We start from the raw sequence: 14043 nt of genomic DNA, 5'->3' as shown, positions 1-14043 counted from the left end.
TCCCCAACATCAAAATTGGTTGAGCAGTTCACAGTCTGATTAGCATGCACCTTTTCCCTCTACCTTATTTAAAATAAAAAAACAAACGCTGTGCTGCAGGCAGACACTGATCCCCGGCTGATCCTTAACTTTGGCTCCCTAGTATATGCAAGCTTTACTTTCTTCGCAAGCAACGTTCGACACAATGGGCAGAATTTTCCAGTTGCCAAATGCAAATGGTTTCCATTGTCAACCTAGCTCATGAAATGACTGTGACATGTGACGTCATCTGAGCAGTGATAATTTGATTAAAGGTTCATGGAGTCCCCTGCATCAAGACTACCAGTAAAGCAGTGAACAGTGTCAAATGTCAAAGGGGCACAGTGGACCACAGTGTAACACTAATTACATATGCAGCATGATGATCTCATGAGAAACTAGAACGGGAACTTTTGTATTGTGGTTCACTTCTCAAGAGATGTTCTAGTAGCCCACAAATCCCACAGGCAATTATTTTACCTAGTTTCATCAAATCAATCCATACATTTTTTAGCAGTTAGTTCAGACAGAAAATATGATGAGTGCATAATCTATACCCCATCTGCTGACAAATAGAGTTAATTGAAGCCCATGCCAAGAGTGTATAAATCAATATTGTAACATTAGTGCATGCTCCACTTCCCCAGGCTACTTTTCTATGTCATTTTCTCTCTTTTTTCAGGAAATATAACCATGCTGTGTGCTCCAGTCACATGTACTTGTTGACTGTGCAGTTTCATTGTTCTGCTTTGTTGGGTTGCAATTGCAGATGCCTCAGAAGTGATCGTGTGTGCCCTCAATGGGTAACCTGTGAGGGAGATTAACCCACAGGGGACACGTTTGGCATAATTAATTTACCCTTGCTTGCTTGCTTAATTAATTTTTAAACTTAATGGGTCATTAAGTACTGTACATTACACCTTTAGTGTTTTTGGGGAAAATGCCCGTAAGGCACATATAACAGAAAGAATGTGGGGTGCATTGTGAAGGAAGTAAGGGATCAGGCAGAATACATTCTAGAATGTTTTTAATTGGTGCATTTGATTTGCTGGGGGATTTGAATTAGAGATTTATGTATTTTTTAAAAGCTAGTAATGCACATTTGGGTGCTGATGTTTTGAAACAGAATCTATGAGCGCAGGAGCATATTGAGTGGCTAGCTAGCCACGTTGCTCTTATCCCAGACTGTGCCCCGGACCTCACCACCCCTCTCTCTTTCTCTTCTCTCCTTTCCTTCTCCTCCTCTCATCCTTATGTTCATTGCAGATTGGGCTCTAATCCTTTTCACCCTCTCTCGCTCTTACTCTCCCTGTCTTTTTCTCATTCCTCCTTTCCTTCTCCTTCAAACCTGCTCATTACAGATGGAGCCCTTTTTCTTTCCACTTCTTACTGTCTTTCTTACCTTTCTTGTTCGTCCTCTCATCCGTTTGTCAGATTTGCAGTCTGTCTTAATCTCTCCCTCTTTCTCTCTCTAATGCTGGCCTTACACTTGACAATATTTTAAGTGATTTCACGGTCTTAGAAGTCGTAGTAAAATCTTGCCAGTCTTACCCTCAGCCGGTTCACGCAACCACTCACTGTTTGTACTGAACACTATGCGGAGATCCTTGAGTTACAGCATTACCTGAATCTGTGCTGAACACAGCACATAGATCCATGTCTCATTAACAGCTATGCCTGGATCTGTACTGAACACAGTGCAGAAATCTTATATCAGCTCTGCCTGTTTTTGTATATTGAACGTAAACCACCGCATGCTCCTGTGCCCTATGGCTGCCAGTAGGGGAAAACGGGAATTTAATTGGGTGCCGGAGGTTACCGGGGAGCAAATTATAATTCATGATGCACCACAGTAAGTCAGCAAGGTGGGATGTGTGGAAAATGGTGATGTGCTCCTGCTGATAGGCCGACGGTTAATGGAGCGCGTGTAGACACATCAGAACCGATGTAACAAGGAGAACATGGACTGTGTGAGAATAGAGAAATTAGCTTAATCCTGTTTAAATCCTACTCTTCTGATGTCTCCTTCTAATTTAATTTGTTGTGTTGGTGTTTATTTATTTATTTATTTATTTTAATTTATTGTTTCGTCTAATTACATAGCAGGTACCCAGGGAAATGGAATATGCTTACAGGGTATCTTTTCCCGATTACATCGTGCCAACAAATAATTGGATGTCTAATAAATCCCTGAGTGTCATGCACATCACACGTGAATACGCGAACACTTTCTGTATGCGCCTCTACAAATATTACAATTAGTGATATCCTTAAACCTGTGCATAGCCAATATTTTGACATGTACGTTTGGACATGGAGCAAGGCGTGCCTGCATCATTGTAATTATGTTGGTCGCACTGCGCCTTGCAGTCATTTCTAAGATAAACATTTCATTGCATCACACTAATGCATGGTCTTATTCATGTTTTCACTTGTATGTTATTCGGTGCTAGGCTTTTCCTCCACTATAATGTTATGCCAAGTCTTTCACATGCATGCTTCTTCTACCATTATGCATCTTTATACTGTAGGTCCGCACTGATAGTGGGGGATGGTGTGCATGTGGATCTTTCCTACTTATAAATAGTCTGCCTACGCTACATTTATTTTCTTTGATATTCACACTTGCGGAGCTTTCCGGGGGACTGAAAATTCATGAATAAATTATGATGGCAAACTCTAGAATGTACTGTTTAGAAACAGAAAGCCATTTTACTATGCCTTGAAGGATATAATCTGAGAATGCTTTTCCTTAATACACTGACAGGTCCTTATGGGAAGGGTTTTTTGCTGGGGATTTTAGAAAATATAGAATTAGTATTTTGATGTCCCTTTTCAGAAGTGCTTAAGCAAATGCCAGAACAAACTACCACAAGTCTGCAGTATCAGTGCGGGAGAGCCTATATACTATACAGTAGCTATAGTGTCATTCATGCGTGCTTGCAATGCAGAGTGTTGTGTGTTTGTGGAGGTTTCTGGAAGGCAAAAAAGCTAAATAAATGCTTCTCTCCACGCTTAGGGTTCTATAACACATCTAATTGTACGTCATCTGTTGTGGTAGTTTAGTACAGGCAGTGTGACAGGCATGTGGAACGTTGCCTTAACAAGCCTATTTGCATTAGTCCAATCAGACATCTGGAACTATGCAGACCCAGGGGGAGACCTGTAGCAGTGTTGACAGTCGCGTGGAATCACACGGAGCTAATTAAATAATGTGCAGTCGCACTCTTCACTGCTCACCTCAACGCAACTCAAGCGGTATTAGGAGTTACTGTAAAAATAAGGGCTCGGTCAACGGTGTGACTGCCTTCGAGGTGACAGTCCCAGCTCAGTGGACAAGCTTGGAAATCGGACTTTGGGGATGAGCTGGTACCTTGTGTGAACCAAGTATGTACACAAACAGATATTGACCCTGTCACTGAATTGCAACAGATACTGACCTTGTTGCTGAATTTAAAAAATGCACCCTAACTGGCTGTGACCTCAAATATATTGCAAATTGTCATTTTTGTAATTTCATATTCAAATGTGCACTAAGTATAGATAGAAATGTCAATTATTGATATATTTTGTTTAGGTGCAGTATAATTTGGCACACATTAAAATAGTATTTCCTAAATTCTGGACTAGTTAGGCTGGACCCCTACTCCCTCGGATTGGACTGAAAATGCTGTCTGCTTTCAGTCCAGTGTCTGTTAATACATTTGTCTAAGGTGCCCACTGTCCAAAGTGCCTACACATGGGCTGATGACAGTGGGAGAGGAGCCATCTTGATAATGCTGCGTCATCTCTTCCCCCCTGGGGAAGAATGCATTTAAGTCTAATCTTTTTTTAGCTTATCGTTGTCCCCTGGGGTGAAGTAATGCTGGTATAATTGAAGGGCTTTTTCATCAGTATAGACATCCTGTCCTTCTTTCCTTTTCCCTGATTAATGCTGTGGTTCAGCCACGGCTACTCCAGTGCCGTCATACTCTTCCAACACAGGTTATTGTGTTCATGCTCTGGGAATTATTCACTTGTTAGTAATTCAGACATTGAAAACACTTCTGTTTTAGTCACCCAGGGAGGGAGAGTTTCCCTTGGCAGGGTGCCCTTGCCTCATTGTTTAGTAGAGACTTCTCCTGGTTGATCTGGCTCCTGCAGTCTTCCTTCTGGGACTGTAGCCGTGCAGCTTATCTGCTGGATTGTGAGCAAAAAGCAATGCTGCATGCGTTCCTAAGGATGCAGGTGCTACCGTGCTCTTTCTGGAAACTGATGGATGAGGTTGCAGTGATGGCACAGGTGTGCTGTACAGTTACGACAGTTCTCCAAATCATGGAGAAAACAAAAATAGAATTAGAAATGTAAAGAAAAATACTACCTCCGCCTACTTCTCCTGGCTTTGTCCTGAAACTCCACTGTCCACTGAAATACAGTACGAATCTGTGAAACCATTAATCGTATTCATGGCAGATTCATCTCAGTGCAAACAAACGTTCGATCTGTAATTATTGGACTGACATTACCGAAGAAAAGAGACCCAGTGACTTCTGCGGTGTCCATGAGGAATGAACGCTTTGTGGATCTGGGCCACACACTGTCATCCCTCAAACCAGGCCCATCCAGCACGAGCGGGCCTGCAGTAACTGCAGCCCTCCTTGGTGGCTGCTCTTTTGTGTATTTCTCTCAATACCACTGTATGCAGTTTATGAATACATAAACCCTCCCTGCTCTCTCATCAAGACTATGTGCAGTCAGAGTGGTGCGCAGCGAAGTGTATTGTTTTATGGACGCGCGTTTGATTCTACATTCATTTCTCCGGGGACTTATGAAACAAAACGAAGTGCTTTTGATTCAGTCGCTGCTATAGACTGCAGCCTGGTTTCTGTGCCGCAAAAGACAGACAAAGTGAAAATGTTACTGTTCCTTTGACGTTTTATGTGAGGGTTTTTCATCTCAACTGAATAAGAGCAGACCGGGCTCGCAAACTTTCAGAATATAAACTTCTTTCGCTAGTCTATGATAAGGCAGAGGCAGAAAAGGAAAAAAACGAATCGGTCCACAGACTGAGGCTCGACCTGACCTGTTATGCTGAGACGGTATGTGGTACTTTATTCTGGTTTGGCTCTCTGGGAATCCCGCTGAGATGCCACTGGCCGGCCGTGCATTGCGACAGAGAGTGCGAACTAAAGCAGAACTGGGTGTTGCTCTGAAGCTATCGCTCTGGTGCTGGCTATTGCTCTAAAGCCAGGCTATTGCTCTCATGCTGAAGCCCTAGGTCAGGGAAACAGAGCTTATATGCGGGCCTTTGTGAGCTGCTGGATGCCAGCTCATTTAGTTGTGTGTTTTCAGAAGCTGGGGGAGCTGGTAATCGGTTTGGTATTTGGAACTCGTATGCCTGTGAGTTCATTAGCTTTTTCTTCAGTCTAGTCATGCTATGAGTGAGAAAGGTATAATGAATTGCAACGAAAGCAGTAATAATATAATTGTATGTTTTTTTTTCTTCTGAAGAACAGTTGTCGATCTCTGAAATATGTAACCCTGAGTTAGATTTGATAAACGTGCTCCGTAATTGTGCAAATCGCTCTGCGTGATTATTTGGTAACCCCGCAAGCTTTCATTTTGCCTCTTCAACTGAACATCTGTTTCATCTTGGAGCGTCTCGTCACGCAACTCTTTGCGTAAATACACGGAGACCCGACTTTGAAAAAAGGAAAAAAATGAATCCTGTATGAAGGAGGAAAGAGTAATACAGAATTCTTGTCTGAAGCAATTATGGGTGTATCTATAGGTTGTCTCTTCCTCAGGGCTGTCTGCCCAGTCATAGCCTTGGCCAGGAGCACTCTGCAAGAGAGAGAGTGAGAGAGAGAGAAAATGGGAGAGAGAAAATGACTGGAGGGTTGTGAATGCATTTTAAGTGTTATACCTGCAAGGTGTATGTGTGTGTGTGTGTGTGCACATGCACGTGTGCGCTCCTTGAAAGAGACACTGCAAATTAAGAGACAGAGAAAGGACGATGAGAGGGGGATGGAATTAACAAAGAGAACATATTTTAGAATAATTTCTTGTACTGATATTTGAAAGTCAAATCCGAAAATGCTAATATTTGTTTAAGAATGTAATACTGCGTGTAGAAATACATTGAAAAATAAATGCTGTTATCATGGTTTATTTATAAGCCACGAAAATAATAAACATGCTTATATTTGGTCATGCCTCCCCTTCACCTTGTCCCATCTCCTTAGCAAACATGAACCCAATTCTTCCCACTCGGCAAACACCCACCTAATCTTTTACACCTTGATGCAGGCTGGCATGTACACTGGAAGGGGGATAAGGAAAAGTAAAGAGAAATAAGAGAAAAGCAAACAAAATGAGCAAACAAAACAAGCAAACAGGCAAGCAAACAAAAAAAAGGCCCGGTCTGGCAGTACTGAACAAACAGGAGACCCTCTTAGACAGTGGTCTGAGTGTGATGGCATTCTGCTAGGCTTCTCTATTGCACGAGTCATTTAGTCCCATTTAACAGAGTGGGCATTCCTGTCGAACTTTGAGGGAAAGGAAGTGTGTGGCTGACTTCTTATTGGCAGAGTGGGGAAATCCAAACAGTTGGCTCTCAGCTACAACGTCTAACGTTGCTTTCAGCAGTGACAAATCCATGCAGTTCTGCAGAAAATATCTGGAAAATAAAATTGCCAAAGGGAGACTGACCTAGGACATTCCCAAAATATCTGAGAGAGCACTGCGGGTGTCTGTTTGCACCTGCCACAGGCTGAAACTGGGCCAGCCTTCATCTTGTACAGTTAAACTTTATGTTAGTAAAGCCAATGTGAAATCTTAAGATGAGTGAATCATTGTTTATTGCATATTCAGTAAGTAAGAGCTGTTTCTTAGGTCAAAATGTGCGAGGCTTCCTCCCACTGACCATGGGTGAGCATGCCAGGGTGTTGAGTTGTGTTATGCTCAGCTTTGCATAAAATGCCTCAACATCACTTCTACATGAGGGGCTCTTTTCAAGAACAGAGTCTGTAAGAGAAACATGTGTGACCCGTGGAGTAGGGGGGGGTATGGGTGCGTCTGCACATAGTTACGAACATGTGCATAACAGGGAACTCAGCAAGATAACCTTGATGATGAAGAAGAGACCTTCAAGACTAACCAAACTGACCAGTAATGCTACAAATTGTGCAGTGGAGGCCATATTGAACAGTGAACAAAGTCAAAAATGAGGTTAAAGAGTGAAAAATACAATTTTGAAAACTAACTAAATTCACCTGTGACAAAGATGGCCATGAAAGTGGACATATTTCATATTGTCTCATAAGACAGAGTTACAAGAGAACAGTTGGCAGGGGTAAAACCTGAGGTTATTTCATTTTACCTTATAACCCAAAAAATTCCCAAATCCTAAAGCTTATTCAGCACTTCAGGAAGTACAGCGATGAGTCATAGACATATGAAAGCAAATCATCTGCACAGAGAGAAACTCAGTGTCCCTGCCCACTGCTAATGGTCCCTTTAATATCATGCCTATTTCGCAATAGGAATAGCCAGGGGTTCAACAGAAATAGCAAACAAGAGGGGAGAAATGACCTCATTTCCTTTATTTCAAAATCTGGACTGTTACAGATCCACATTTATAATAGCACAAAACCACACGGATGATGCTGTGAATGACAGACCTTGCCCCAGATCTCACCCCTCCGCGGTGAGGTGCGGCTAAATGATGGTTGACTCGAGACGTGTCACTTAACGGAGCACCTCCTTCCCACATGCTACGCAGCCCCTGAACAGGGAACACGTCCAATCTGCAAACTGCTGACTTGCCATTTGGTCGAATAGAGTGCTCTGTGCAAAGGGGAGTTATTTACTGGCAATTCTGTGCTCAAATCATGATTGAGGAAGAGTACAGAGAGCGGCCTGTGTGTCTGTGTGCAAGGAGGTGTGTGTGTGTGTGTGTGTGTATGTATGTATGTGTGTGAGAGTGCACAGTAATATGTCCAGTGTTAATTCAACTCTAACAGTGTGCCTATGTGTCTATGTGCATGTGTGTGCGTGTGTCTTTGTGTGTGTGCATGCGTGTGTGTATGTTTGTGTGTGTTTGTGTGTGTCTGCGTGTATATGAGTGCGTGTGTATGTGTGCGTGCGTGTGTGCGTGCGTGTGTGTGTGTGTGCATGTGCGTGTGTACGTATGTATGAGTGCAGTAACAGCCAGTGTTTCTGCGTGCAGGGAGGTGGCTCAGATAGACCAGTTCCTGCAGGAGACGGCGGCGCGGGAGGCTAACGCTAAGGTGCGGCTGCAGCAGTTCATCGAGGAGCTGCTGGACCGGGCCGACCGTGCGGAGAAGCAGCTGCAGATCATCAGCAGCTGCGGGACCACGCCCAACGGCAGCCTGGGCCGCTGCAGCGTCCCCGGGTCCAAAGGCACCAGCCGACAGGTAAGGAGGGGATGCTCAGTCCCGATTGGCTGGAGTATACACCTGAATTTTAAACACAAAGATTTATATTTACATTAATGTGGGGAGAACGAGGGATCATGAATCCCAAAATAAGGGGACAGTTTGCTAGGGTACCTCTTGTATGTTGCTTTGGATAAAAGCGTCTGCCAAATAAATGTAATGTAATGTAATAAGGGGAGAAGCAGATACTATCATGTACTCTCCTGGTTGAATAAACCATGCTTTGTTGTGGAGAGAAAAATCTTTCGATTTTTATGTGGCTCATGAAACGTCATCGTTAAGTTATACTGTATATTGTTGAGAGGCACATGTATTACATTACACACATCCAGAAGTAAGGTTGTTCACTGGTATGGTCAAGTACATAATAATAATAATAATAATAATAATAATAATAATAGTGATAATAGTAAAAGTAGTGGTAATTGTAGTAGTGGTATCAGTGTAATAGCATACTACTTATACCAAATAAATATATAAGTAAACAATATATAAAAATGGTTTTAACATTCAACACATTTGGAAGTTAACCAGGCATGCTGAGGATATTTATCTGAGGTCAATGATTACAGGGCAGGCACATTTAAGAATGGCTGCCCATGGCGATCTGGCCTTTAATTCACGTAGATCGAATGTTAAATATTTATTCAGATGGATGGGAGTGTGCTGAACTGTGAATATCAAAATCACACAGCAAGTCTGTCTCACGACCATTTTCACCTACAGCTTTGTTCCTTTTAATGTTAATCATAAGTCCCTTTTATGGCTAAGCTGCATTTACCAAACAATGGAAAGCAACAGTCAATTTGTGTATTGTTCACAAAGGAGGTGATTTTAATGCACTACATGTTTAGCTATAGTCCCTGAGTGCCAGTATAGTGTGGATGCAGTCAAGCCTCTCTGTGGTACTATCAACGTGTGCCACTGGCATTGTGATGCAGTTTCCGTGGATACCAGCGGCAGTATTTGTACAGGCTTCCGAGAGAGAGAGAGAGAGGGAGAGGGCAAGAGAGTGAGAGAGAGAAAGAATGGGAGAGAGGCTGTTTGGACAACTTCCATTAAAAATCTATGTCTTAAAGATGCATTCTCTGGCTCACTGGTTTGAATCTCAGACGTGTTTCAGTTTTAACTGGATTTACCTTTTTGGTTTATTTAATGCCAGGTTTCAGTGAGTGAAAATAACGTTTTAGTATCAACATGCTAACACATTCACAATGTCAGCAGTGGCTCAGTTCATTTGCACTCTTATGACGAATCGTGTACTGTAGTTCTGTTTTAAAGAAGCTTTCTATTGGCCAGTTGTTTTCTTACCTGAGTCAACACAGGTCTGCACTCCTGGGCACTTTGTTACTCTGTTTGACTCCACCCACCTTTTTTTGGCATGGTGAGATTGTTTCCCTTCTCAAGCCCTTCAGCAGGGACTTATAACAGGGTAATCAAGAGTGTCAGATTAAAATCTGAGCTCATTAATCAGCTCAATCATTTTAGGGGCTCTCCTGCAAAAAATGAAATAAAAAATGCATAAAAGAGTAATAATAAAAAGAGCGCAGCGGGACCCACGAGTGAGTGATGGGGTAAAGCCCTTCTGTGACAGAACTGTGGCTTGGCTCTGAGAACATAATTTGTAGCACCGGAAACGTAACATTTGGTGTTATTTGGAGATGTGGATGACGTTTGGAGGTGTGGAGGTGGCAAAGCTGTCTACTTTGTGTCGAAAGTAAGATGGGTACGCTGTATATTGCCAGTTCTTGTCGATTACAGTCGGTTAAGTTGTGGGGTGATTTTGTCATTGCAACACCAGCTAGAACATCACCGCACATTCTTCTGACGTTGATGGTGAATACAGTGCTTCAATATTTAAGTTTTTCTAGCTTAGAAGAATTTCCACACTGTAGACCTCCCTAACAGTACAGTAAATCAAGCAAACGCCATGGTGTCATGCGTCGGCGTGGTTACCACGTGGTCCTTTTTTTCGGTCTGGTTCAGAAGTGTTTCCCTTCCTCTCCGATGATCCCTGTGGAAGGACTGAAGGGAGTGGTCCTGCCGACGGCTCATTTTCATTGGCCGGGAGCCCGGGGCCGGGCCCTGCCTGCGGTGTCAGCGCTTCCTCTGGCCTGGCCTACATTACTCCGTGCCAGGGGCCTGCCCAGAAGGCATCCATCACACCTGCCCGCCCACACGCCCGTCCCCTGGGAGCTGGGCGGGGCTGTGTCAGACACACGCCCACCACCCGCCTGTGAATCTCACCCTTCGCTGCCTCACAGTGATCGTTTTAGACCCATGTCAGCGTGGGCTGGTTTTTTTCACAGCACACACATTCAGTCAAACCACATGGTCCTTTATGCTTACTTACTAGTCTACCTCTTACACTTGAAATACATGTTGAGCAAGGACTGTAAAAATTATATATATATATGCAAATTCTGTTGTCTGTGAATGTGATTAATGTATCTCATAATGTCTTTTTTTGTTGGGAATTTGGTGATGCATTTGCCTTTCTCTAGACTCCTAGCCATGAAATGCAGACACGGAATTCTTCATCCTGTGAACCCAACCTTGATTAAAATGATAATATTTATAGCACTTCTCATCTCCATGGTTTTCTTGTAGCTTACTGACAACTCACAGCATGTTATTTATAGTTTTTTTTTTCAATTTCATTGTTTGTACAAACAGAGAGCATCGCACCTGGTGGAAAGATTTATAACATATTTTTGACTGTGATATTCCCTCAGATCTACCACAAATACAAGCTGTGAAGTGCTACATGCTCCTCTTGTGACTCAAGTCATTTCATGCTTTCAGCTGTGACATTAAGCTTAGATGCACTTAAGACAGGCACCTGTTGACTTGCACTCCTGTCAGTAAGCCAGTTTTAGGCCATATGAAATGTAAAACAATACACTTAGGTTTACTAAATGCATACTGTAAATTCTGAAAAAAAGAAACTCATCCATTGTACATTAAGAATAACAAAGTGTCTGTTTTAATTACTCATAATGGTTTACCAAGGTGGAAATTTAAACAGTCATGTATTACTTAAGGTGGTATTTCTCTCTCTTTCTCTTTCTCATATTCTCTTGTGCTCATTCTTGTGTTCTGGTTCTCTCTCTCTGGTTTTGATTTGACCCTGTAGAGGAACTCCAGTCTCTCGGGGACCTCCAGAGGAATGTACCAGGTGTCAGACCGCCACTCTTCTCCCAGTACGGGGTAAGGCTGCCCCCCTCCCTTCTTTATTTGGGGTTCCTATCCCAGCACAGGCACTCATACCTACAGATGACCATTTGAGGGGTTACTTACCGGGGCCTGGTTACTTTCCCAGAGGGCTCAGTAGTAGCAGCTCCTTCAAACACGTAAAATTAAATCCGCTTTGCAGGGAGTTTTGTATCCGCACTTTCTGTTCCGCAGTTCATACTTTCTTTTGGGCGTGCTAAATGAGTCTTGCATGTCAGAAGCCTGGATTTCTCTGCTTTGCATCAGTCTGCTCCTCAGCTCGATGGCTAGCTCTCCTGGTGCTCTGAAATATGCTGCTCTCAGCTGAGGGCTGACAGTGAGGTGTTCCTGAGGGACTATCACAGCGTACCGCAGGCTAACGGAGCGTGTTAATGCTGCGCTGCGTTTTTACGCAGGGCCGGGCCGCTCCACCGGGCACCGGGCTGCGGTGCGCCCGTGGACGGGAACGTGCGCGGCCAAAACAGCAGCAGGCCGCAGGCTGTAGTCTCCCCGCGACTCAAACGAACAGGAGCGAGACTTCCTGATCGTTTTTTAAATGCGCCGCTGCCGAAATTTCTGCACCGCACAGTGGGGCGCTTAGGAATGTCCTCGAGGCTTGCTCATTAGCGCTTCCGTCGTACGACACGATTTTCTGTTTATGAGTACTTTTTATTTTAAAAATGTAAAAATACAGCACAATACAATGCAGCACGGTAGCCAGTGAAGATAAATAGTGAAATGTTTTTTTTAAACGAGCTGCCGTTCCCTATATGTGCGTCAAATTGTTCAAAGCAGATTCATCTTGATCCATCTGCCCTTCTCTTCTTAATGGCCAACTAATACACGCGTAGAGAGAGAGACCATAATAAGATTATGTGCTGCCTGAATATCCCCCTTCAGATTTCAAGGTAAATTATAAAATCATTTTAATACCTTTCAGCTTTTACTGTTCGGATCATTTGAGGCTAGTTTTACCTGGTTTAAAGATAAAAAAGCAAGCGTAACTGAAATTAATGTTATTATTATCGTAATATTGATTAGATGTGCATAGCTTGTGTTTAGCATGTAGCATATGTAGCCTTGATCTCAAAGCACTTTACTTTGAGGGGGGCAGTGGTGACTCCTTTCAACTGCCACCACCACCAGCCCCTGGGTGATGAGTAGCAGGTATTATGTGCATAATACTTACATTACCACGCATTACTGTGGAGCTACTGTGGGGAAAGGGAGAGATTTATACTCTCACATAGACATATGTATATAATTAAGCAGGGGCTGTATTTGATGACCAGACTATGAGAGCCAAGTAGGGAATTTGGCCTGTGCATCCACTGTCAGGTCTCCAAGTTCACATTTCATCAAAAAAAGCAATTTCTTCTGCTGGATCCAGAGGATGTCCCCTCTTTAGGCTGATAAATCCGAAGAAAGAAACAAGCCGTCATCAGTGTCATGAAAAAGTACTTTGATCCATTAGAAGCATAATTAGTTGGTATATTTAATCGTTAGTCTTGCTGACATAATTACGTCTACTGTCATACCATAACGAGGAGAATCTTAGCATTCATTATAACTGTAATGCATGGGTTACAGTCTATCCTAAGATTTTACATTTACTTTATGTTCTTCATTATATAATGTACTATCCGAGCAGCTTTAAACATACTGTAGTTCTGAACCACTGTAGATGTGAGCTGGAGCTGTGTTAGCACATTAGCTAGCACAGCACTCTACTGTCTGCTCTGCCAGTTCATTTGTTGTCATGTTTCTGAAGCACAGCAGTGATGCACTGCTTCTGACAGTGAGAAAAATAAAAAACAGGTTCCCTCTCTTCAGAACGAAACCAGTGCCAACCCCAATCCCCCCCCTTCCCCCCGTCTCCTGCAACAAAATAAGTCCTGACATATCCATTTCCACTTTTGACTACAGTGACAAAAGATGCCATTTTAGGTCCTGTTTGATGGGAAAGGAGAGCATGGAGGGAAGGTGAGGAGAACGCTGTCTCTGACCTATATTCGGCTCTTCTGTTAGAGTGCCAGAGTTCAACAGGAGGGCGGGCTGTTCTGTTGGTGTCAACAAAACGTAAATTTTAGCTTCCCGGGCATAACTGATGGCGGGGCGGTGCATTTGGCCTTCGGTAAAAGTGCTCCACGGCTCAGAGGGACAGGCCCGTGTTCACAGAGCCAAGGAGTTAACTGAGATTAATGTTATCATCCTGCTGTTTTTATGTGACCGTTTTTTGGGAAGAAGGTTGGGCGAGGTGGTTGGGGAGGCAGGGCAGAATACAAGAAAAACATCATAACAAGCTATAAAGCTCCCATCTGTTTTTCCCCAAATCTCTTTTCTTGTTTTGCGTACATGAAAAATGAGATACAAT

At 43.2% G+C, this 14043-nt stretch overlaps 1 protein-coding gene across 2 annotated transcripts in view; it reads left to right on the top strand.

The window, feature by feature from the left end:
• The window catches only part of fbxo41 (F-box protein 41), a 59667-nt gene that overhangs the window by 24493 nt on the left and 21131 nt on the right, over positions 1 to 14043 (top strand). For both annotated transcript variants that reach the window (XM_064335141.1, XM_064335140.1), the window contains exons 3-4: positions 8228 to 8435; positions 11593 to 11666. In XM_064335141.1, coding sequence (XP_064191211.1) covers positions 8228 to 8435; positions 11593 to 11666 — 282 coding nt within the window. The remainder of the gene's footprint in view (positions 1 to 8227; positions 8436 to 11592; positions 11667 to 14043) is intronic.

Source organism: Anguilla rostrata, chromosome 5 (assembly GCF_018555375.3).
Source record: "Anguilla rostrata isolate EN2019 chromosome 5, ASM1855537v3, whole genome shotgun sequence".
In the NCBI taxonomy this organism is placed as follows: Eukaryota; Metazoa; Chordata; class Actinopteri; order Anguilliformes; family Anguillidae; genus Anguilla; species Anguilla rostrata.
This window is presented reverse-complemented; position numbering and strand designations above follow the sequence as displayed.